This window comes from Geotrypetes seraphini, chromosome 7 (assembly GCF_902459505.1).
Source record: "Geotrypetes seraphini chromosome 7, aGeoSer1.1, whole genome shotgun sequence".
In the NCBI taxonomy this organism is placed as follows: Eukaryota; Metazoa; Chordata; class Amphibia; order Gymnophiona; family Dermophiidae; genus Geotrypetes; species Geotrypetes seraphini.
The window spans coordinates 113677922-113703008 of NC_047090.1; the positions used below are offsets into that span (position 1 = coordinate 113677922).

Here is a 25087-nt window from a genome sequence, read left to right on the forward strand (position 1 = left end):
TATGAAACTAAAGTATTATATTCATATTTAAGATTTTGAATACGTTGGAAAGTATTTGGGTCATGTATGTGATTAGACATATGTTGTAATTCTAAGGTTTTGATGGAGTTTTCTAAATCTTTTTCCTTTCTCATGGACTGTTTCTTTTTCCAAGAGGCAATTTTAATCAATTCACCTCTAAGGGTTACTTTGTATGCTTCCCAGACAATGGAAGGACAAATTTCAGGATCTTTAGAATTATTTTCAAAAAACTCCGCAGTGAAAGAATTGATTTTTTCAATAATTTCCTCGTCTAGCAGTAAGGCGTTGTTTAGCCGCCATGAGGGGGATTCCTTATGTGGGGCTGAGATGGATATATATAAAGAGATGGCAGCATGATCAGTGAGAGAGATTGGATGTATAATGGTATTGGTGAGATCTTGAATAAGAGAAGGGGATAAGAGAAAATAATCGATTCTCGAGTATGTATTATGTGGAGGTGAAAAATGTGTGTATTCTCTACCTTTCGGGTAAAGCAAGCGCCAAGGATCCACGAGAGAAAAGGCATCCTTTAAAGCATGAAGAGCTGTGAAAGACTTGGATTTGGAGGGTTTACAAGAAGAAGATCTGTCAATATATAGATCTTGAATTTGATTAAAGTCCCCTCCCAATATCAGAGAACAAGTATCAAATTCAACTATCACCAGCTGAAGCTCTTTGAAAAAGTTTGGGTGGTCTTTGACCGGGCCGTATATATTAAGAAAAATAAAATTAGTTGAGTGTATCGCAGCATGTACTAGACACCATCTTCCTTCAGTGTCTATTTTAAAATTGTGAATAACGGGAAATAGTTTATCATTGAAAAATATTGACACACCATTTTTCTTTTGATGAGTTGCAGGGGAATATAAGTGAGTTGAAAATCCCTTTAGTTGAAATTTCGAGGCAGCAGCGGGTAGGAGGTGGGTTTCCTGCAAATAAATTATATCAGGATGTTTATTGGATACATAATTAGCTATCTTTTTCCTTTTAATGGGATGGTTAAGACCATTCACATTAAAGGAAAAAACATGTAAATCAGCCATAATATATGATATATATTGTTGAATCATAGATTATATCTCCTCTGTCCAGAAAAATAATTGATATAATTGTAAGCTCGGGCAGACACTCCTGTCTAAGAAGAAGAGAGATAAAAAAAAGTGTGAAAGTAAAAGAAAAGAAATCAGCATAGTATATGGTCAGAAAAAGAATGGACCACACTATTCTACATATTTTAAAACATTTTAAATGTGATCCTGTGACCACGGAATAATAACACATATGGAACAACTAATAAATTCCACACCTATTCAATAATAGAAAATTTGAGATTAGTGTGCTTGATTTAGCAGAATATATGACATAGTATATACAATTCATTATGAATTATAAGAAGATGAATAGACAAAATAGACAGTGAATTTGGAGCTATCTAAGCAGGATGTCATATCTCTATATTGATCAATCTAAGGTAGGTTTAAAAGATGCAAAAATAAGAGGAGTTAGACCGTTGGATCCATCGCCAGGGCGCCGCCAGCTACTGTCACAGGTATAGAATCTATAAATTGTTGAGCAGTTATTGTGTCTGTGAAGGTGTGTGATTTCCCATCATGCCAAATGCGTAAGGATGCAGGATATATAAGTGCAAATCGCACTCCTCGATGATGAAGTATGGAGCATAGTGGTGTCATCGCCTTACGAAGGGAGGATACATGTAAAGAGTAGTCATTGAATAGTAGCAATTTTTGTCCTTTATATTCAAGCCGGCCAGATTTCCGAAAAGCTTGCATGATAAGCTCCTTTTCTTTCCAGTTGATGTATCTAGCAATCGTTGTTCGCGGGTGGTTGTTATCACTTGTACGTTGGCCCAAACGGTGTGCCCGTTCGCATAAAAAACCAGACGTTGGGGTCACCAGGCCAAGTTGCTTTGGTAGCCAAACTTGGAAGAAGTGATAGAGGTCTTGGTCTGCTTGGAGCTCAGGTAGCCCCACTACTCGTATATTATTACGACGCTGACGGTTCTCCTGAGCATCTAAACGTTCTGTCAGTGCTGTCACCTGGGTCTGTAAACTAATCACACGCTCCCGTTCATGTAGTACTGCGTCCTCATTTTCAGATATCCTCTGTTCTACTGCTGTAATACGGCCAGCCTGTGTTTCAAAGCGGTCATTAATGCAGTCAACTGCTGATTGTAATTTATGAAGTTTATCTTCCAAGGATTTAGTGACCATTTTTGAAATTTCCTGTGCCCATTCACTCCAGTGTATCGAGGTTGGAGTGGGAATTGGTGATGCCGCCATTTTGAGCATGGAGTAGTCAATTTTGTGTTTCGGCGTTTTCGACGATTTTACTGGCATGACGGATTGTTGCGCACTAAAAGAGGGCTCACTTACCAACAAGCGTCGACAGGGACCCCAGTTGTGGCGATCTGATTTGTTTTGTTTATTAGGCAGACGAGTTCAATAACTCCGAGATATTCGGTTTCAGATACAAATTAAAGTTCTTTGCATCAAGTTCTCTCCGATTGTATAAAAATATAAGATATAATAGCACGGTTTAATTTAAAACTAGGTGCAGGTGTAAGGAGCCGTTACACCATATGTGTAATCACCGCGGCAATCAGGCCACGCCCCATTTTTTTTTTCTTCCCTTCCCTTTCCCTCTTTCTTCCCTTTCTTCTTCCCCCTCGACGACCAGCAGTGGGCTGAGAAAAGAAAAAAAAAAGTAGCACTCGAATGAGCTGAGGAGAGCAAGGTTCCTAAATGAGCAGTGCAGGATAAATCTCTCTTGCTTGAGGGGTGGAGGAAGGAGGGACTGTGTCGAAAGTGGCTGTTTTCCAATCGTCCACTACAATCCATTCCAGATGTTACCAATTCTTCAGTTCTCCATAGGAGGCAACTTTTTAGTGGATTTGGTGACAGTACGCCAGGGCTCCCCCAACCTTCCCCCTTTCAAGGTGGTCACCACCACCAGTTCAGAAGGCAAGTTATTGCAACCCAGGTCTTTCAATGCCACCATGATCTCCCACACTGTCCACCCGGCGAGACTTGCCATTAACAGTCATCCACACTCCAAACGGGAACAACCATCGATAACGATGCCCCTCTGCTCTTAGCACTTGAGTCACTTCTTTGAAGGTCTGAAGTTTCTGCAGTGTAATTAATGCCAGGTCCTGATAGACTCCCACTATAATCCCATGCCATTGAAATTGAGAAGGTTTTCGGGCTGCTTGGAGTATTTTTTCCTTGACTAAGTAGTCCCCAAAGTCCCCTTAGGAGCGCCCGATCTGCCCGCTCCCAAACCACGATGGGTCCACAAAAGGACAATATCCACAGAGTCCATTGTCTCATCAGGTCCCAACAGTTGACTACAAAATTATTGCACCACTGCTTTGCAATCCTTATGCCTCTCATCCTCCGGTATTCCTTTAAAGCGTAGATTGTTCCTGCGTGACCTGTTTTCCTGGTCCTCGATTTGAGCCTGTAGATCTGCCATCTCCTTCACATGCTGGGCCATCGCCGTCTTTGTTTCCTCCACTGTAACCGCCAAACGGGACACATGCTGCTCGGAGGCCTCAACCTTGCCTCCCAACTCCTCAACTTCTGCCTGGAGCTCAGCCATCGCCATCTTAACATCATCTCTTACCCCCTTCATCTCAGCCTTGAGATCTTGAAACCAAACCTCCAGTGTCGCTTTTAATGCAGAGGTACTCTCGTCTGGAAGAGCAGAGGCCTGCGGCTGCGTAGACTTTCCTGGTGACTGCGCCATCTTGTTTGCACAGAAGGCAACGCTGCTCCCTTCATAGTCCGTTTGCCACTCACTGCTTCAGTAAAACGGAACTTTTCCAATCACCGGCGACTCGCCATACACTCACATCCACCCGGTGTCCGCAATCATAAGAACATAAGCAATGCCTCTGCTGGGTCAGACCTGAGGTCCATCATGCCCAGCAGTCCGCTCACGCGGCGGCCCAACAGGTCCAGGACCTGTGTAGTAATCCTCTATTTATACCCTTCTATCCCCTTTTCCAGCAGGAAATTGTCCAATCCTTTCTTAAACCCCAGTACTGTACTCTGCCCTATTACGCCCTCTGGAAGCGCATTCCAGGTGTCCACACTCGTTGGGCAAAGAAGAACTTCCTAGCATTCGTTTTGAATCTGTCCCCTTTCAACTTTTCCGAATGCCCTCTTGTTCTTTTATTTTTTCGAAAGTTTGAAGAATCTGTCCCTCTCTACTCTCTCTATGCCCTTCATGATCTTAAAAGTCTCTATCATATCCCCTCTAAGTCTCCTCTTCTCCAGGGAAAAGAGATCCAGTTTCTCCAATCTCTCAGCATATGAGAGGTTTTCCATCCCTTTTATCAGGCGTGTCGCTCTCCTCTGAACCCTCTCAAGTAACGCCATATCCTTCTTAAGGTACGGCGACCAATATTGGAGTAATGCTGCTTGCGGGAAGTTGTTTATGCACTTGTAGCTCAAAGCCCCTATGGAGCTCACACTTCACCCTGCCATTCGGTTGAGTGACGTCACTTCCTCCTCAATATTGGGTATTGTTATTGATTCATCTCTTACATTTAAGGATCAGCTAAATTCTCTTGTTAAATAGTGTTTCTTTAGCCTCTGTATCTTAAGAAGAGCGAGAGCGGTTGGATTATTGCAACTCACATGTACCTGGGTCTCTCAAAGGTCAGTCTGCAGAGACTTCAATTGATACAGAGTACCGCTACCAAGCTCATTTTTGGTAAGAGTAAATTAGATCACGTAACCCCATTGCTCAAGGAATTACATTGGCTTCCAGTGTATCTTAGAATTCAATTTAAGTGCATTTGTATTGCATTTAAAATTCTCTTTGGCGTTTTTATTACTTTGGTTCCTTTAGATTGGAATGTACACAGATCTCATCTCACTAGGAGTTCAAATAAATTAAAACTTGCATTTCCTTCCCTTAGGGGTAAAAATAAAACTTTCAAGAGATTCAGCCACTCTTTCATTTTCAAACTAACTGAGCTCTGGAATGAGTTACCGCTTTTCACTTAGAAGTCTAGGCCCCTTCATTTTATTTCAGAAAGCTCTGAAAACTTTCTTGTTTATTAAACACTTTGAAAACTAAGCCATTCTAAATTACATTCTTCTTCTATATTTATGTACTGTATTTACATTATTGTAAACCGAGTTGAGCGCCTTTTTGGCTGAAGACCCGGTTTATAAAATTAAGTTTTAGTTTAGTTTAAATCAGGGTTTCCTGAGAGGGAGATGGGAGCAACCGAGTTTAGCATCTGCAGATTACTGCAGTTTCTAGAATTTAGGGGTCCTATGCAGATTCTTAGTTGTGGATGTTAGTCTGATGGCGTTAAGTAAACTGATAGGATTTCACTGCCTTCCTAAAGTTTAGTAGTGAATCCAGTGATCGGATCGATTGTGGGGTTTTGTTCCAGAGTTTGGGTATAACATGCAAGTATGATTTTCTACTAGCTTTTTCATGTGACAGCAAGTGGCCAGATGTGATCGTCAGATGACTTTCTCCTTGTGATCTAAGCAGCCAATTAGGTGTATAAGCTGGGAACTTTGTCTTGCATGTATCTCAGAATCATATTATATAAGGATTTGAAGGCTAAGGTTAAGGCTCTGAATATGCAGCATTTGTATATGGGCAGCCAGTGGACTGAGGCCAGTACAGGGGTGATGTGGTCTCTAATGCTGAGGTATTTTAGAAGGTGGATCGCTGCATTTTGTATGCATTGCAGGTGCTGATGGTTCCTCTTAGATAGACCTATAAATAGTGCATTGCAATAGTCCATAAGTAATAAAATGTATGCACAGAGGAGTTATGCAAAATATGCTTCGGTGAAGTATACTTGGATTTTCCAAAGTTGTTGAAGGTAGTAGAGTGAGGTTGAGACAACCTGGGAGACATAGGCAGAAAGTGAGAGGTTGGCATCGACTATTACTCTGAGACTATGAACTTTGTCCTTGGCTGTTAGTGAGGCCATATCCCAAGAGAGTGAGGATAATGGAAAGATCCAGAATAATTTGGTTTTGTATGCATTCAGCTGAAGTTTGTTGACAGTCATCCATTTTTAAACTTCTGTTAGATTAAGAGTGTTGTGATTTGGGTGTCATTTTTTTTTTCCTATTGGAAGGTATAATTAGATGTCATCAGCGAAGGAGTGAATTTGGATTTAGTGCTTCATGGCTATGTCAAGGACAGGTCAGATATATAAATAGCAATGGGAAGAGTAGGGCTCCTTGAGGCATGCCATAGTGGAGGGTTTTGGTTTCGATAAGGTTGATTTCCATTGTATTTGTTGGGATCTTTGATTTAGGAAGGAGAACCATTGAAGGGCGAGGTTGTGAATTCCAATTTCGACCAGTTTGTTCAGGAGGAGTAGATGGTTGATGGTTATTATTATTATTATTATTAGGTTCTTATATCCCGCCATACCCAGAGAGTTCTAGGCGGTTTACATTCGTTACATTAGGATCCGGTCTGAACCCGGATTTACAAAAATTTTAATGGAATTGCAGGTAGCGCGGAAGGAGTCACAGGTTTATCGTAGTTGGGTTAGAGGATAAAATGGAGGGAGTGGGAAATCAGAAGAGGGGGGGGAGAGGGAGGTGGGGGTGGGGGGGGGTTGGAGTGTATGCGGGGAGTAAGGACTAAGGGTCTTGTTCGCGGAAGAGGTGTGTTTTGAGAAGTTTTCTGAAGTCTAGGTAGGTCGGGGCCTCTAGCATCATTTGGGCTAGCCAAGGGTTCAGCTTGGCCGCCTGGAAGGCGAAAGTTTTGTCGATGAATCTTTTGAGCTGGCATGATTTTATGGAGGGGAAGGTAAACAACTGGATTCTGCGGGATTTCTTGTTGGTGCAATGCATATTGAAATGTGGGGAGAGGTATTTTGGTGAGAGACCAAATACTGTCTTGTAACAGATGCAGGCGAACTTGAAGAGGACTCGGGAATCGAAGGGTAGCCAGTGCAGTTGGTGGTAGAAGGGGGTGATGTGTTCCCATTTGTTCAGGCCGAAAATGAGGCGGACAGCTGTGTTTTGAATCAGTTTTAGTCTTCTGGTGATTTTCTTTGTGGAGCTTAGGTAAATGATATTGCAGTAATCCAGTATGCTGAGGATAGAGGATTGAACTAATAGTCGAAATGCAGTGTCATCGAAATATTTCTTTATGGTACGGAGTTTCCAGAGTGCTGAAAGGCCTTTCTTGACAATGAGGTCGGTGTGGTTTTCTAGGGATAGATGTTTGTCAAGCGTGACTCCTAGTATTTTTAATGTTTGTTCGAGTGGGAAAACCAATCCTTTCACCTGGATTGTGGTGTCTTTGATTTTGTCTTTGGGGGTGGCTAGAAAGAATTTTGTTTTGTCTGGGTTGAGCTTTAGTTTGAAGGAGAGCATCCAGAGTTATCAAATGCATTGCTTAGAACTAGCAGGACTAAGAGGTTTGGAAAGACTAAAGCAGCTAGGGTTTTTCAGCTTGGAAAGGAGACAGCTGAGGGGTGATATAATAGCGGTCTATAAAATACAGAATGGAGTTGAAAAGGTAGGTTGCGTATGATTCCTTCTATTTCTACATTTTTAGAGCCAAAATCTCTCAACTTATTGATTCATTCACTAATTATTATAAAACTAGATTACTGTAATTCTTTATTAGTAAATACCACCCAAAAAGAAAAGAGGCGTCTCCAGATAGTACAAAATACTGCCATTAAACTGATACATAACTGAAAAAAATACGATCATGTTACACCACTTTTGATCGAATCCCATTGGCTCCCTGTCAGTCATCGTATTACCTTTAAAATCTTACTTTTAATCTTTAAAACTCTATCTTCAAATGAGCCTCAATATATTAATAAATTACTCATTCCGCATAGGATATCTCGTTCCCTTAGGTCCATTAGCCAAAAACTTTTAGTAGTTCCCTCACTGAAAATTATTGGAACCCGTCGTCATGACATTTTTTCTGTAATGGCTCCACAATTATGGAATGCCCTACCCCAGTATCTTAGAGATGAAAATGACCTAAACCATTTTAAAGGCAAACTGAAGAGCTTTCTTTTTAAAGACGCTTTTAATTTATAAATATATTTAATGTTTACTTTTTTTTTTTTCTTTTCTCTCTAAAGAAAAAGAAAAACAAACAAAAAAAAAAAACCCCAACTTTTTACTCCCCCTTTTTCCTACTGTTTTTACCATTTATGTCCTCTTCTATACCTAATAATAATTGTAGTTCAGCCCTTCTTCTCCATATGTATCTGTAAGTTTGTATGTCAGTCTGTTTAACCCATATTATTTACTGATTACATTGATGTAAATTATGTTTTACTTGTTTTAATTTGTACATTGCTTAGTAAAATTTAATAAGCGATTCATTAAGTTAAAAATAAACTTGAACTTGAAACTTGATTTGCTTGTTCACTCTTTCCAAAAAAACAATGAAGCTACTAAATAGCAGATTTAAAACAAACCAGTGAAAATATTTCTTCACACAATGTGTAATTAAACACTGGAATTTTTTGCCAGAAAATGTGGTGAAATCAGTTAGCTTAGTGAGAAGTCCATAGGCCATTATTGAGATGGTTTGGGGAAATCCACTACTTATTCCTAGGTTAAGAGCATAAAATCCGTTTTACTATTTAGGATCTAGCTAGAAATTTGGAACCTGTATTGAGCACTGTTGGAAACAGGATACTGGGCTTGATGGACCTTTGGTCTGTCCCAGTATGGCAATTCTTATGTTCTTATGAAACAGGCTATGTTTCGGCACATTCGCCTGCATCAGAAGTCCACAAAGCATTGTGGAATACAAAACCAATAGTATAAATGTACTGCAAGATTGGTCTTCAAACAACAAAAATCCAGCATCATGCAAACAATTCAGCAACAGGTTGCCTTTTATCAAGAATAAAGAGATGACACACAGGAAAATTCTAAGCATTATTCCATCTCCTATGCTTTCCTAATCATCTAAAATTTTTATCAGCTGATCTTTTGAGGAAATATTTTGAGGAAAAAGATCCAATTCTCCCTTTTTTCAAGGCTTATTTTATTGCCTCAAAACTAACAGGGAATTCTCAAGCTGGCGAAGAGGTGATCTTCAACTGGCTGAGGAAGAGCTGTCTTAGAATACGCTGATTTTGAGATTCCTAACCACGTAACTCTTATTTTTTTGTTCAAGATCATAATCAAACCTGTATTAAGACTATTTTTCACCACAGATCCAAGTTATTTATGGGTCATAAAGCTTTGCTTTTTGAAGATTTAGCTAAAGTCATACAGGAGAATAGGAAAAAAATTATGTTAATGAGACAACTTGGAGTAAATTCTTGCTCCGATTTCTTTGTAAATGTGTTGTGATTATTTCAGCTAAGTATGTGGCTTTTGACTTTGACCAACTAAAGGTTTTCACAAAAGCAAAAAGATAGAAGCTTCCTGTGCTTATTCAGTGTGAGAAAAATTGAAGGGTTTGGGCTTGAGCTATGTGATAATCACTCTTCTTTTATTTCTTATGAAATATCTTTCTAGATTCCAGAATTTATTGATTTTACATAGAAACATAGAATATGACGGCAGAAAAGGGCTGCAGCCCATCAAGTCTGCCCACGCTAATGACCCACCCCCAGACTTCACCCGGCTAGAGATCCCACATACATATCACATTTCTTTTTAAAATCGAGCACACTGCTGGCGTTAATCACCTGCAATGGAAGTTCATTCCAATGATCGACTACCCTTTCGGTGAAGAAATACTTCCTGGCGTCGCCATGAAATTGCCCGCCTTTGATTTTCAGCAGATGACCTCTTGTGGTTGAAGGTCCTTTAAGAAAGAAGATATCGTCTTCCACCTCGATGCGGCCCGTGATATATTTAAAAGTCTCAATTATGTCTCCCCTCTCTCTACGTTCCTCGAGCGAGTATAGCTGCAGTTTATTTAGTCTTTCATCATATGGGAGGTTCTTGAGTCCCGAGACCATCCTGGTGGTCATTCGCTGAACCGACTCGATTCTCCGCTCATCTTTTTGATAATGTGGTCTCCAGAATTGAACACAATATTCAAGATGAGGTCTCACCATGGATCTGTACAGGGCCATGACGACTTCGGGCCTCCGGCTGACGAAACCTCTACGGATGCATCCCACCATTTGTCTAGCCTTGGATGCAGCTTTCTCCACCTGCTTGGCAGTTTTCATGTCTTCACTAATGATTACTCCCAAATCACGCTCTGCCCTAGTCCTAGCTAAGGTCTCACCATTTAGAGTGTAAGTTCTGCACGGGTTTCTGCTGCCAAGGTGCATGACCTTACATTTTTTGGCATTGAAGCCTAGCTGCCAAGTCGAGGACCAATGTTCCAATAAGAGCAGGTCCTGTTCCATACTGTCGGGCAGGGTGCTGTTATCTACTATGTTGCATAGTTTGGCGTCGTCGGCGAATAAGGTTATTTTACCTTGAAGCCCTTGAGTCAGGTCTCTTATGTATATGTTGAAAAGGATCGGTCCCAAGACCGATCCCTGTGGCACTCCACTGGTCACCTCCGATGTATTGGAGGGGGTACCGTTAACCACTACCTTCTGGATTCTACCGCTTAACCAGTCATTGACCCATGTCGTCAATGTCACTCCCAATCCCATTGAAGTCATCTTGCTCAACAATCTGCGGTGCGGGACGCTATCAAAAGCTTTGCTGAAGTCTACATTCTCTCTCTCTCTTTTTTTGTTGTGGGGGAGGGAGCTGTGTAGCACTCTTTATTTTCTTCAGAAGGCTTTATTTCTATTTCCTCTGTACTTTATTATGAAAATGTGCTTTTTTTAATCAAGTGTAATTTTATAAAATGAAAAGAAAAAGAATGTGACTCAACAAGGTGGCTCTGTCTCCCCAATACTCTCAAAATGTGCTTCACATAGTTTCAGAAACAGAAACCCTCCCCCTCTACTATCAGCTTCCATCATTTTGGTACCGATTCCTTGGGAACTGGACAAGTTACATTACATTATATTACATAAGTGATTTCTATTCCGCTTGTGCCTTGCGGTTCTAAGCGGATTACAAGTTAGAAGACTGGACATTTCCAGGAGCGTTACAATACATAGAATCAAGAATGTATCAAGTTACAAATGTTAGTCTGGACATTTCCAGGAGAAATTGAAAGCAAATAGTAGATAGTGATAGGTTGTTGTGATGAATAGAAATAATACAGTCGGGATTCTGAAGTGAGTTGTACAATGTTGAGGTATTGCTATGGTGGTGGTGGTGGTGTTCGTGAGATTATTTTCTAGTGCTATAGTGAGGTTAAGATGATGGGAAGTGTTTTTTGAAGAGATGAGTTTTGATTTCTTTTCGGAATACTTTAATGTCTGTTGATTTGATCAGTAGATTGGAGATGGTAGTGTCAATCTTTGCTGCCTGTGTCGCTAAAAGGCTGTCGTATAGTTTCTTTCGTCGTGTACCATTGAGAGGGGGGTAAATGAATAGGCTCTGAGTTCTCCTTAATCTGTGTGAGAGGTTATGGTATAGTCTGTTGTTTAGGTAGCTGGGAGCTGTTCCGTGTGTTACTTTGTATAGTAGACAGTAGAATTTGAACTGGGATCTTGCTTTTATTGGTAGCCAGTGTGAGTCTAGGTATGCATTGGTGATGTGGTCATATTTGCCGAGGGAGTAGATGAGTCTGAGGGCCGTGTTCTGAACAGTCTGTAGTTGTTTTATCATGTAGTTTGGGCATGATAGGTAGAGGCTGTTGCAGTAATCTATAATACTTAGTACTAGGGATTGTACTAATATCTTGTATTGATCTTTGTTGAAGAATTTTCTTATTTTTCTTAGGTTACGCATTGTGAAGAATGCTCTTTTGTGGATTTGAGTCTGCATTCTGCAGTTTCTGTCTAGTTGTATTCCCAGGATCTTGAGTGTGCTTTGCATTGGGTACTTGATTGTATTTAATTCCAGTTCTGTGAAAGATGTTTTTTTTCCTTCTCTAGTAGTAGGAATTTAGTTTTTTCCGAGTTTAGTTTCAGTTTATGACTTGACATCCATTTTTCTACCGTTTCCATTATTATTTTCAGGTGGTTTGTGGATAAGGGGTCTTGAATGTTAAAGGGAAGGAGGATAGTTATATCATCCGCGTAGCTGAATGATACTGTGTTTAGGGCGTCTAGGGTTATGCCGAGGGATGCTATGAAGAGGTTGAATAATATGGGTGATAATGGTGATCCTTGTGGTACTCCACATGGGTTTGACCATGGGTCGGATAGGTGCTCTTTTGACTTGACTCTGTATGTTCGAGTTTTAAGGAAGTCTTGGAACCAGTTGTGAACATTACCTGAGATTCCTATTGCGTCTAATATCTGGAGTAGTGTGGGATGGTCAACTAGGTCAAATGCAGCAGAAAAATCGAGTTGAATGAGAAGCAGCTTGTTTCCTTTGCTGAGGTGTTGTCGGACTGTGTCTAATAGTGATACCAGTAGAGTTTCTGTGCTATGGTTAGTTCTGAATCCAGATTGTGATGGATGCAGTATGTGATGGTCTTCAAGGTAGTTGGAGAGATGTTGTGCGACAAGACCTTCTGTTAGTTTGATGTATAGTGGGATTGAGGCGATTGGTCTATAGTTTGCAGGATTGTCTATAGGACCTTTGGGATCTTTCAGGATAGGAGTAATTATGATTTCTCCTAATTCCAATGGGAAATGACCTTCCCTTAGTGTAGTTTGAAGCCATAGTGTGAGGCTAGCTTTAAATTTGGTGGAAGCTGTAGACAGTTGTTCAGGTCACATGAGGATTTGCTGTATTTTTTGTAAAGCCTGTCCAAGTCTGACCATTGTATCTTTGGGAAGTTTGTCCAGATCCTGTCTGCTGAGATTGCTTCTGGTTGGGGAGCAAGGTTTTCCAGAACTATCTGTGCAGTCCTTGAGACTGGGCCTTTTTCTTTTATTGCCTTGATTATTCTTGAAAAGTTTTTAAGTCAGAAGATGTGATGATAAAGTGGAAGTACCATTATATACTTATAGTTCTATGGTAAGGGGTTTTCTCCCTTATATTATTTTGTCTATTTTTAATCAAGCAGTTTTAGGTTTTTTATCACCGACCACTGTAGAAAAAGCTTTAACATACATAGGAATTCTATGAGTGTTGGAGCTTTTACTACAGCAGCCGATGATAAAAAAAAAAATCTAATGAGGCTAGATAAAAGGGGGCCTTAAATTTTTATCTTGCTCTCCAAAATGTGCACTTTTGAAATTGGTTTTGTTTAAGTTTTCTATTTAAATGTGCACTTTTGATCTTTTTTTAAAATTTAGTTTTCTATTTTTATTGATTAGTATGGTGATTTCAGCCTGTTTCTCGATCTTGTAATAAATAAAAATTTAAAACTTAATATAAAAATATTGGGAAATAAATTTTTTCTCTCAACACATGATTAAACTCTGGAATTTACTGCCAGAAGATGTGATAAAATCTGCTAGTGAAGCTAGTTTTAAAAAAGGTTTAAATAAGTTCAGGGAAGAAATCCACTACATAGTAACATAGTAGATGACGGCAGATAAAGACCCGAATGGTCCATCCAGTCTGCCCAACCTGATTCAATTTAAATTTTTATTTTTTTTTTTATTTTTTTCTTCTTAGCTATTTCTGGGCAAGAATCCAAAGCTTTACCCGGTACTGTGCTTGGGTTCCAACTGCCAAAATCTCTGTTAAGATTTACTCCAGCCCATCTATACCCTCCCAGCCATTGAAGCCCTCCCCTGCCCATCCTCCACCAAACAGCCATACACAGACACAGACCTGCAAGTCTGCCCAGTACTGGCCTAGTTCAATATTTAATATTATTTTCTGATTCTAAATCTTCTGTGTTCATCCCACTCTTCTTTGAACTCAGTCACAGTTTTACTCTCCACCACCTCTCTCGGGAGTGCATTCCAGGCATCCACTACCCTCTCCGTAAAGTAGAATTTGCTAACATTGCCCCTGAATCTACCACCCCTCAACCTCAAATTATGTCCTCTGGTTTTACCATTTTCCTTTCTCTGGAAAAGATTTTGTTCTACGTTAATACCCTTCAAGTATTTGAACGTCTGAATCATATCTCCCCTGTCTCTCCTTTCCTCTAGGGTATACATATTCAGGGCTTCCAGTCTCTCCTCATACGTCTTCTGGCGCAAGCCTCCTATCATTTTTGTCACCCTCCTCTGGACCGCCTCAAGTCTTCTTACGTCTTTCGCCAGATACGGTCTCCAAAACTGAACACAATACTCCAAGTGGGGCCTCACCAATGACCTGTACAGGGGCATCAACACCTTCTTCCTTCTACTGACTACGCCTCTCTTTATACAGCCCAGCATCCTTCTGGCAGCAGCCACTGCCTTGTCACACTGTTTTTTCGCCTTTAGATCTTCTACTTTATACCTGGGAATAAACAGCAAGCAATCTACCTACCTTTTGGGATCCTGCTAGGTACTTTGGACCTTGATTGGCCACAGAAGCTTGAGGAGTATTTATTTAGTCCTAGTATATAATCAAGTATGTAATTCCCTGTTGGTTTTAAGACAATAAAATAAGCCTTGGAAAAAAGGAGAATTGAATCTTTTGGAATTTTCCTCTAAATATTTCCTCAAAAGATCAGCTGATAAAAATTCTAGATGATTAGGAAAGCATAAGAGATGGAAATTCAAATAATGCTTAGAATCTTGCGTTATTTATTCATCCTGTAGCACTTTATAAATAAATGAGAAGGTTGATACTTTGTATATGACTTCTACTGAAGTTTGGGCTTTTATCCATGTAAAATGAAGTCTCTTCAACAATGTTTAAACTTATCTGACATGTTATAGCAAAATAAAGTATTTAAAAATATGTCCAGTAACTTCTTAATTCTGTGGTTAGAGTTAGTCTGCAGCAAATACCTTTGCATGTACGAAGGTTCTTTAAAAAGTTTCTGCATTTTCATATTTTCATGGGAAATGGTTGAGGTCAGAGAAGTGGTAAGAGGGCGTGTCGTAGAATGTCATGATTGTTTGCTTAAATGAAAATAAATTGGTCTTGAATCCACAGAAAACAATTGGGATGTGGGTCACTAGTTCATCACAAATACCATCTTTGTCACCTCTTTTGGATACTCAACCCATAAAACTTTCAAATCACTTGAAGTATTTAGGTGTCTGCTTGGACTCCGCACTCACATTTTACTTACAAATTTCATCAGTTGTGAAATCTTGTTTCTATTCTTTACAAAAGATTCATTCTTTTCATTCTTACATCGTGACCTCGAGCTGTGAGTCTCTCATTCATGTTCTAATCACTTCCAAATTAGACTATTGCAACATTGTTTATGTTGGTTTGCCATCAGTTTCAATTAAGAAACTGCAAACTATCCAAAATACTGCTATCAGAGTCCTTGTTAATGCTCAAAGATATGATCATATTTCTCCTTTTTAAAGGAATATCACTGGCTACCTGTTAAACTTTGCCTTATGCATAAGGCTTTAACGTTTGCATATAAAGCATTACAATCAGGTCAACCATACTATTTAGGAAAATTATTAGTTCCCTATAAGCCTTCTCGTAGTCTACGTTCATTGACTGCTCACCAACTTGCTTTACCTGTTGTTCATTTGGTATATCTAGCATCTACACAGAAGTCTGCCTTTTTTGCAGTAGTTCCTCGCCTGTGTAATTCCCTCCCAGTCATAATTCGTTCTGAGTTATCTTATGTAAAATTAATGTCAATGGTTACGACGCATCTTTTTGGTTCAGCATTTTTATGAGCGGATTGGTGAGTTAGGATCTTGTTTCTTTTTGGCAACTATTTAAACAAGATTTAAACAAAAATTGTTTTGTTTTTAGTTTTTTAGATTTATAGATTACTTGGATTTAATTTTTTTTTTTTTCTGGTTTATATTTTCTTTGCTTTCCTATTTTAAATGGCATTCTTTTTGTTTCTTGTTTTTATATATTTTGTTCACCATGCTATTGATAAATCGAAGTATGGTTAAAACTTTTCATAAACAAACATGTGACTAGTCAATCAGGCAAGTCAGTTCACCTTATGTGAAAAAGTGATGCAATTTGCTTTTCAGATATTTAATAAATAGTGTTTTAAAAAATAAAAGCACGGAAACCTTTTGAAGATCCCTCATATTTCAATGCTGTTAAGTAAGTATATTGATACTGTTTCATGGTATTCCTATTAAGTTTCAATTTGCTGATTTTCAGTTTATCTCATTTGTTGTATTTATATTTGGTCATTTTACTATTGTTATGCTGTTAATAAAATTGTAAGTTTTGTTGAACTGTACTTGCTGTATACCGCCTCACAAACTCTAGCTGCAGAAGATCAAGCTAACATTTCACTCTCTCTCAGACCATGTGCTAATAAAGCCCAGGAAGAAACCTGAGCGCTTGTCTTCAGGGCTTCTACACATTCCCTAACATCCAGGTTTAACAGGAAATAACTTCATCATAAAGGACTGGCTCATGAACTTGGATAACTATACCCCAGGGTTGTCCAGAAAAACCTAAAGTTGGAAAAACTGCAAATTGAAGTTTTTCCCATGAATTTGATTGTGGATGATCAGAAAATAATTTAATTTTTTTTTTTTTATAATGCCCATACAAGGGATCCCTCAAAGCCACTGATTATATAAAGTTCAGTTTTTCTTAAAATCTGCTATTATTTTTGCTAAATTGAGCAAATTTCTTGGTATTATAGCTATAACTTTTATGTTTTCACATTCAGCAATGCACATTGATAAAAATACATTTTATGCAAAAAATTGAACAGTATTTTATCTGCACTTTATTGTGGAAATGTCATGCATTCAATGTCTTCTTCAGATAGGATAAAGCCTGCAATGCTGTTCAACTCCATGCAACAAGGCCTCAAGCTGCACATCCTCAGGGTGCTCAATTCCCACTGCAGCTCCTTGTGACTCTGGCCAAGTCACTTAACACTTCATTGCTCCATGCAAACCACTTTGTGTACACCACACAGAAAAAGCAATATATCAAGTCCCATACCGCTTTACCATTGTAATTTAACCAGGTGGTCACTTAACTAGGAAATTAAGAGAGAAGATTCAGAGCAGTGAGAGCAATTTTTAAGCAATGCTCTCTAATCTATGTAGATGACCAGCACCACCTTTCTCAATGCAGGTGTGCTCTAGCTCTTCCATTGTCTAATTCCATTGGGCTGTGGAATCTGTTAGACTCACTGGCTCCATAAAATTTAAACAATGGAATAGCTAGTGAACAACTTGGCAGAGGTATCAGCTATCACTCATGCATTTTAAAGGGAAAATGACAAATCACATTTACAGTATTAAGGCTATAAAAAATTCTACACTCCAAATTGAAGTTTGATATCACATTAAGATAAAGTTATTGATCTCAAGTTCTCAGAGGCAGAGTTTTATGGAATTTTTTTTAAACTGCAGGCTGTGATTTTCCAGTTCTCTCTGATTATGGGTTTCTTTGTTCTCCACCAATCAACTACCTTTCACTAAGGTGCCCCTCTCCTATAAAGCAGAAAAAGTGCAAGCCCTGGCTTAAACATGTGCAGTTTTCTTGTAACACTGGGAAGTCTTGGTTTCTATTTCATTAAAGTAGCATTGTTCTTATTATCTCATATCTCACCTTGCTGTGCTGTGTCTTCGAGTAGTGATAAAAAAACATATTAAACTGCTTCTGGTATTGCTCCCTCAGCTCATAAACTCCATGGCCAGACACACCTGGCTTCCTAAGCAACCAGAAACAAGATAGGAATTTTGAATAATTCTGAAACAATACTCTCATGCTTCTGAAACATCCTATCATTAAACCAGCTGAACAAATATTCAGATTTGCTATAGTACAAATTTTTACAACAATATGCAAACCACTCCAATTGCTAGAGGTATATATTCTTCACCACAGCTTAGCAGATAAATAATTTTAAATATCCTCAGGAAAAAACTCTCAACTAGTGTTTAAAGAGCCATCAGAAGCGGCACTCCAGATATACAAGATATCAATTTATGGAGCTTTTTGCCGCTAACGCTTCCTGATGCTTCCTAATGTTTTTTCCTGAGGACATTAAAAATTATTTATCTGCTAAGCTGTGGTGAAGAATATATACCTATAGCGTGGAGTGATTTGCATATTGTTGTGAAAATCTGAAATATTCTATAGCATAATTTGATATAATTATGTAATTAGCAAACTTTAATTTACAAACATATATAATACTTTTATAAACTTAATATGTTATTTGCAAAAACTTGCCAAAAAGCAGCCAGGATGCACTGGGGAGGGGAAGGCTCACCATTTTTGAAGAGATAGGCCTGCTGGCTGGAAGGAATATGCATCTCTCCGGCCAGCCTTCTAAAAGGTAAGGATTAGAGGATAATGGTCGTCAGAGGCACCGGGGGGGGAGGGGGGAGTTGTCTGCGGCAGGAGAGAATGGGCATCTCTCGCTGCAGGGGGGGATTGTTTGCGGTGGGAAAGAGTGGGCATCTCTTCTGCTGCTGAGGGGATGTTGCTTAGTGGCAGGAGAGAGTAGGCATCTCTCCCGCTGTCGGGTGGAGGGTTGCTTGACTTTGGTGGCTTGTTGAGTGTTTTGGATTTTTTTTGCATATATTCTGTGCATGTGTCCATTGCAATCACAAATAATGGGAACATGCAAATTTAGCATATCTTCCTACTCTTCGCCAACCTCATTTGCATGAGCATTTTATGGAAAATGACTCATTTTTAAAAAAATTGCTACTATAACGGCTGTGACAGTGGCTCATCAGTTTTTAACGCGACATTTTGAGAATCTAGGCCTTAGTAACTACTGACTTCTTAAGTGAAGTCAAGCTATACTTAGACACAGGCAAGTATGATCTTTTGGTTTCTGTTGATCTACAAGCATCTTTATATTCAGTTGAACAGAAGATCACTACACCTCTTTATTTTCTCCCATCTTATGTTTACTGTCATTGTTGTCAGGCTAAAACTAGCCTCTCATGTACTTGAAATTACACTGATGAAGTTAAATATTTTTTAATTTTATCCATGAAGCAGCATACATTTCTTCAGAGGATTGTTTTCTTTTCTCAGGTGACACCAACTTAGATGTGACAAAGTACTTTGACTTTGATTCCTTTTTTATTTTCATGAGTTACTTATTATCTTTGTCTTATAAATAAATGCTTCCCCATCATAACTCATTTCATATTTTCAGTGTTCTCCGACATATTAACCAAAAAGAAATTGCAAAATATGTCCAGACTTATTTAACTTTGCTCTCAAACTTGTTGTAAGTTATCTAGTAGAACATTAGCATCTCAGTACAATTTAACTGCTAATATGTCTGGAATTACATAAATGGAACTAAGCATGATACTATGGAGCATTGCCTTTTTAGTGGCAAATTCACTGTACCAGGAATAATGACTTCATTGGCTTTACAAGTTAGGTGTTGAAACTAACTAAAGGTCTTTATCTTCTGATATCCTAATCATTCATCAGAATTTATTTCTAAAAATAATCTATTTCTTCCCCCAGACATTTTAAGTCACAAAGATGAGTGATCACATAATTTGTTCCACTTGGTTCATAAATATAACCCCCCCTCCCCCCCCAAAAAAGGAATTAAAAAAACATATGTCTGCTTACAGTGTTTTTAAATAGCAAATCTTTTGACCGAGATTTGATATTCAACTTTAGGGAGATGAAAATTAACATAAGCAAATATTGTCTGTAAAAGACACTTGGACTTTTGACTAGAAGTGTGAACAACAAACTTTAAGAATGGGGCAAAAATTCAAGAGTGATATTTATGCAAATCTTTACTTGCTCAAGATTTTCTGGAAATAATTTTTGTTTTCAAAAGTTGCAGGAAATTCAATCTTTGGGGCAAAAATGTGCTATTTCAAAACAGCACATGGAAAATGAATGCAAGATTGCAGCATGTTTCCCTATTTTTGTTCAACACTTGAATTTTCCCCAAATACAGGAAAAAAATAACACTTTTACTATGTGAAGCATTTTAAAGTAAATTAAAATATGATTAGGAATCTTACTTGAATATGGCTATTTTATTGATAACCTTGTCCAATCCAGTATCATTGTTTTCCTGTTTGAAATAAAATATATACATATTACTGAAGAAGCACAGTCTTTTGGCACTTTGTAACTAATATTTATCATTTCTATAGCGCTGAAAAGCATACGCAGCACTTTACATTTAATAGACCGTCCCTGCTCAGAAGAGTTTAAAATCTAATTTGAACAGACAGATGGGATATCTCAAAGTTGGGGAGTTTCTGGCAGAAGGAATGATACATTGGGTATAGGTATCCAATAGTGAGTTAAGAGTTGAAAGCAGCTTCAAAAAATTGGCTTTTAGCTTGGATTTGAACACCGTTAGAAGCGGAGCATGACGTATTGACTCTGACAGCCTGTTCCAGGCATACAATGTGGCAAAAAAAAAAAAAAAAAAGGGATGGAGTCTGGAAATGGCGGTGGAGGAGAAGGGTACAGATAGGAAGAACTTATCTGATGAATGGAGTTCACAGGAAGGAGAAGCATAGGGGAAGGTAAGCGAGGTGAGATATTGAGGGGCTACAGAGTAAATGCACTTGAAAATCAGTAAGAGGAGTTCGAACTGCATTTGGAAACAGATGGGGAGCTAATGAAGTGACTTGAGGAGAGGGGTAATGTTAATGTGACGGCTCTTGCGGAATATGAGTTGTGCAGCAGCATTTTGAACGGACTGAAGGGGAGATGGACGGTTGAGTGGAAGACCTGAGAGAAGTTTGTTGATGCAGTAGTCTAAGTGAGTGGTGATGAGAGCATGGATAAGGGTTTTGGTAGTGTGCTCGGAGAGGTTGGATTTTGGTAATATTATAGAGAAGGACGCGACAGGTTTTAGCGGTTTGATGGATCTGAGCAGAGAAGGAGAGAGAGGAGTCAAAGATTACCCCAAGGTTGTAAGCTGACAAGACAGGGAGGAGGAGAGTATTATCCACAGAAATAGAGAATTGGAGGGGGAGGGGGGTTTAGGTGGAAAAATAAGGAGTTTGGTTTTAGTCATATTCAGTTTTAGATGGTGGTGAGACATCCAAGCAGCAATGTCAGACAGACAAGCTGAAATTTGGGCCTGAATCTCTGTAGAGATATCTGGTGTGGAAAGGTTGGATCTGGGAGTCGTCAGTGCTGGAAATCATTGCTAGGTGACTTGGTTACAGCGATAAGCATAGCTGGGTTTAACCTTTTCCTATCGTAATAAATTTTACGTTACGCTGGTTCCAATCGTAATTATTTTAGCAAACTTTTGAATTATTCACCGTTATCATTTACGGCTATAGTAAACACAATGGCCCAATAGATGGGACAAATGATAGGTAGAAGGTGTACTTTATGTCCCATGCCATGGGACATACGATGGCAACAACATTTTTTGGAATGTCCCATCAACCGGGACACACAATAGGAAAAGGTTAAGAAAGATTTAGACTAGTTCCTGGAAAAAAAGTCCATAGTCTGCTATTGAGACAGACATGGGTGAAACTACTGCTTGCCCTAGGATTGGTAGCATGAATGGTTGCTACTATTTGGGTTTCTGCCAGGTACTATAACTTGGGTTAGCCACTTTTGGAAACAGGACATTGGGTTAGATGGACTATCAGTCTGATCCAGTATGGCTGTATGTTCTTAACCCCCTACTTATCTTGTTTATGTTTAATTTCAAACAATTTTTATTGTTGCTAGCAGGGAATGAATCCAATATGAGAAAACAGCCAACAGAAATACAAATAGCAATGTTTCAGCGATACAAAACTCCTCAAAATTTCCTAGCATCAAATTTTATAACTGTAGAAGACTAAAGTATAACAATTTGTTATTGATGATAGTGCACAAGCAAACAAAGTGAAACCCAAACATGCTATGCATCATCCATGATATAAATATGCAATTCAACTACCCCCCTCCTCCCCCCCCACAACACCAAGTAATTGAAATGAAAGAAGAGAGAAAAAAAGAGAAAAAAAGGGGGGGAGGAATAGAAGAAAGGGGTGACAGCTAAAGAAGCTATAATCACGGAGCAATCCAATAGAAAAAGCATCTCCTGACTTGCAGGAAATTAAGGATTAGACTACAAGCCCTATGAGGCAAATAATTTATATAAAGACCCAAAATATAAAGGAAAAAAATTTTCTGTCTTAAGGAAGCATGCACTTGACCTCTTTCTAAAAGCATGAGAGCATATAGGCAGTTATGCCACATCCAAAAAGATGGGGGGATTGATGAAGTCCAAACCCCTAAAATACCTTTTTTTTGCCAATAAAGCAGCTTTCCGAAAGAAAAGCCTATCAGAGCCAACTGGCAACTGGAAGGCCTCGTATTTACTTAGCAGACAGCCTGCTGGAACAAAGGAGCTAGACCGTCCCAACAGTCATTCCAAATATTGCACCACCTGTCTCCAGAAAGCCCTGACCACATAGCAACTCCAAAAATCATGAAAGAAAGACTTTGTTTCTCGTTGACACCACTCACATTGAGACAATGCCAATAAGCCAGACTTAAATAGCTGGATGTGCATAAAATATGCCCAGTGCAAAACCCTAAACTGGCATTCACAAAGCTCAGCAAACACAGAGATGGAATATCTAATCTAATCTAATCTAATCTTCTATTTGTGTGTCGCTCATACCTATACAAACTCAAGGCAACTGTAAAGAGAGGTAAGAGGGGAGAGAAAGAGGGAAAGAGAGGAGGTGGATAGGTAAGAGGGAGAGAAAAAGAGGGGAGAGAGGAGGAAGGGAAAGGGAGAGAAGAGAGGGTAAAAGAGATTAAGTATCGAACAGATGGGTTTTCAGTTTTCTTCGGAAGATGATATGGCAAGGTTCAGTTCCGGTCTTTTCTGTAAGGCCATTCCAAGTTTTGACTCCTAGGAAGGTAAGCATGGAGTGGAAAACTCATTTATATATTCGATAAGACAGCACATGTCCAAATTCTGGGGCAACAAACAATCCGGCACTCACCTGATGCACAAGGAATCCCAGGATCTACCAGGAGAGATAAAGTACAAGGCCTTGTGCAACAGAGTAATACGAGATCATCAACAACAAACCTATAAAAAAAGTCTCTAAGCTTACAAGCTTACTATCCAATCCAAATAGTAAACCAGCCACATTCAAAGAATTCACATAATGTTGTAATTGAAAATATGCAAAACAATCTCAAGCCAAGATCCCATCCCTCTGATGTAGATCCATCTAAGGTTGCATGGAACCATCAGCTCGAAGAACATGAGATAGTAAGGTCAAACCTAGATGGGCCCATCTCCGGAAAGTGGAGTTCTCCTGACTCGGTAAAAATTGGAGATTACCTTGGATAGGTAGCTGGTCAGACACCCCAGGCATCCCACTCAAGTATCCCGCTGGGAGCACAGCAAGAAACAAGAACGCAAATGGAGAGGAAGAGGGGGCCGAGGAGCCTGAAGAAGAGTGCGCAAGTGCCAGGGAAGATATAAACCAGTTCATAATCAAAGCAGGTATATGTCTCCTGGCCCAAGATCCAGTCTCCAAGATATCAAAGTAAGTATGTCTAATTATATTTCTGCATATCCAGGATATCCATCCCACCATGGGACCAAGGCCCCAACAAAAAAAAGGAAAGCCATGCAAGGCTTCCTACCCCCCCCCCCCAAAAAAAAAAAAAAAGAATCTAGACAAAAGGCCATACAACTCTTGGAGATTCTTTTTTCAACAAACGGATAGGCAAAAGCTGCAAGACATAAAGCCATTTTGGGAAAACTATCATATTGAATAAAGAATTCTACCATGAAAGGAAATAGGGAAAAATTTCCAACTATCCAAATATTGGCAAGTATTAGTTATCAACAAAGTCAGGTTGATCTCTTTAAGCTGTGTAGTAGATGTTGCACTCCAAGGTATTGAAAGGAATGATCAGGCCATTTCATCAGAAACAATCTCCCCCCCCCCAGCCTTCTCTCACCTTTCCAAACATTGCAAGAGCCAGTGATTTATCCAAATTCAATTTGAATCCTGAAAAGTCCCCCATATTCCACCATCACGACCAGCAAAGTGCATAGAGAAGCTTCGGATTTGTGACATGAACCAGAAGATCATCTGCAAAAGCTGAAACCTTGAACTCAGACACACATATATGAATCCCATAAACAACAGGGGTTTGTAAAATGGGGATCCAGAGTTAAAACAAATAAGAGGGGCAACAATGGATATCCCTGGTGAGTGCCCCGTTTGATTTCAAAGGAATCAAAGAATACCCCATTGACCCAAATGGAAGCTAGAGGAGAAGCGTAGAGTGCAGAAATGGCATCCAAGAAAAAGCCCCCAAAGCTGTAGTGTTTCAAGGTGGTAAATAAAAAATTCCAAAAGACCTGATTAAAGGCCTTCTCTGCATCAAAACTGATGAGCAAAGAGAACTTCCGATGACATCACTGAGCAGCATGGTTAGGTAAGCCTTGAGCTCCGTCTCAGCCCATGTATATTTGGCAAAATTAGCATCCCTTTATCTTTTCCATTTACATAAATATAGTTAATAATTTTGCCGACTGCCTGTGCCTGCTCGATGGCGAACAAAAAACAGCACCCAGATTAGCAAACTTTTGCTTTTCGCACCAGTGAGCCTTGCAGATCTTCAGCGCAAAAGATGGCACTAGGGTCCACCTGCAAAATTGCACGGCGGAGGACCGCACAACTTGTGGCTCCTCGGATTTAGAAATCAATTTGGCAAGTAAGGAGGACTTGAATCGTTGGATGCTGTCCTTGAAATATTCTCTATCTGATATATGGCACGACCTTAAAGTCGATATAGAGGGCTTGCATAAGAAGCTGGATGATATGGGGAGTTTGAATGACTTTGAGGAAAATGTCATAACGCATGACCAAGATATACTGGGGCTGCAAAAATGCTGTGATCAGCTTTAACTTAATACCAAGGACTTGCTATTGAAGATTGAGGATGGGGAAAATAGAGCCTATCGCAACAATCTCAGAGTGTGGGGTGTGCAGGAATCCCTTAAGGATCGAGACACATCTAAGCTCATGCAAATGGTATGCCAACAATTT

The 25087-nt window shown here is 39.3% G+C and overlaps 1 protein-coding gene across 4 annotated transcripts in view; it reads right to left on the bottom strand.

The window, feature by feature from the left end:
- UBR1 (ubiquitin protein ligase E3 component n-recognin 1) overlaps positions 1–25087 on the bottom strand; it is a 531921-nt gene that overhangs the window by 228446 nt on the left and 278388 nt on the right. For all 4 annotated transcript variants that reach the window (XM_033952836.1, XM_033952835.1, XM_033952834.1 and 1 more), the window contains exons 22-23: positions 20051–20103; positions 17640–17742 (exon numbers count right to left, since the gene is read on the bottom strand). In XM_033952836.1, coding sequence (XP_033808727.1) covers positions 17640–17742; positions 20051–20103 — 156 coding nt within the window. The remainder of the gene's footprint in view (positions 1–17639; positions 17743–20050; positions 20104–25087) is intronic.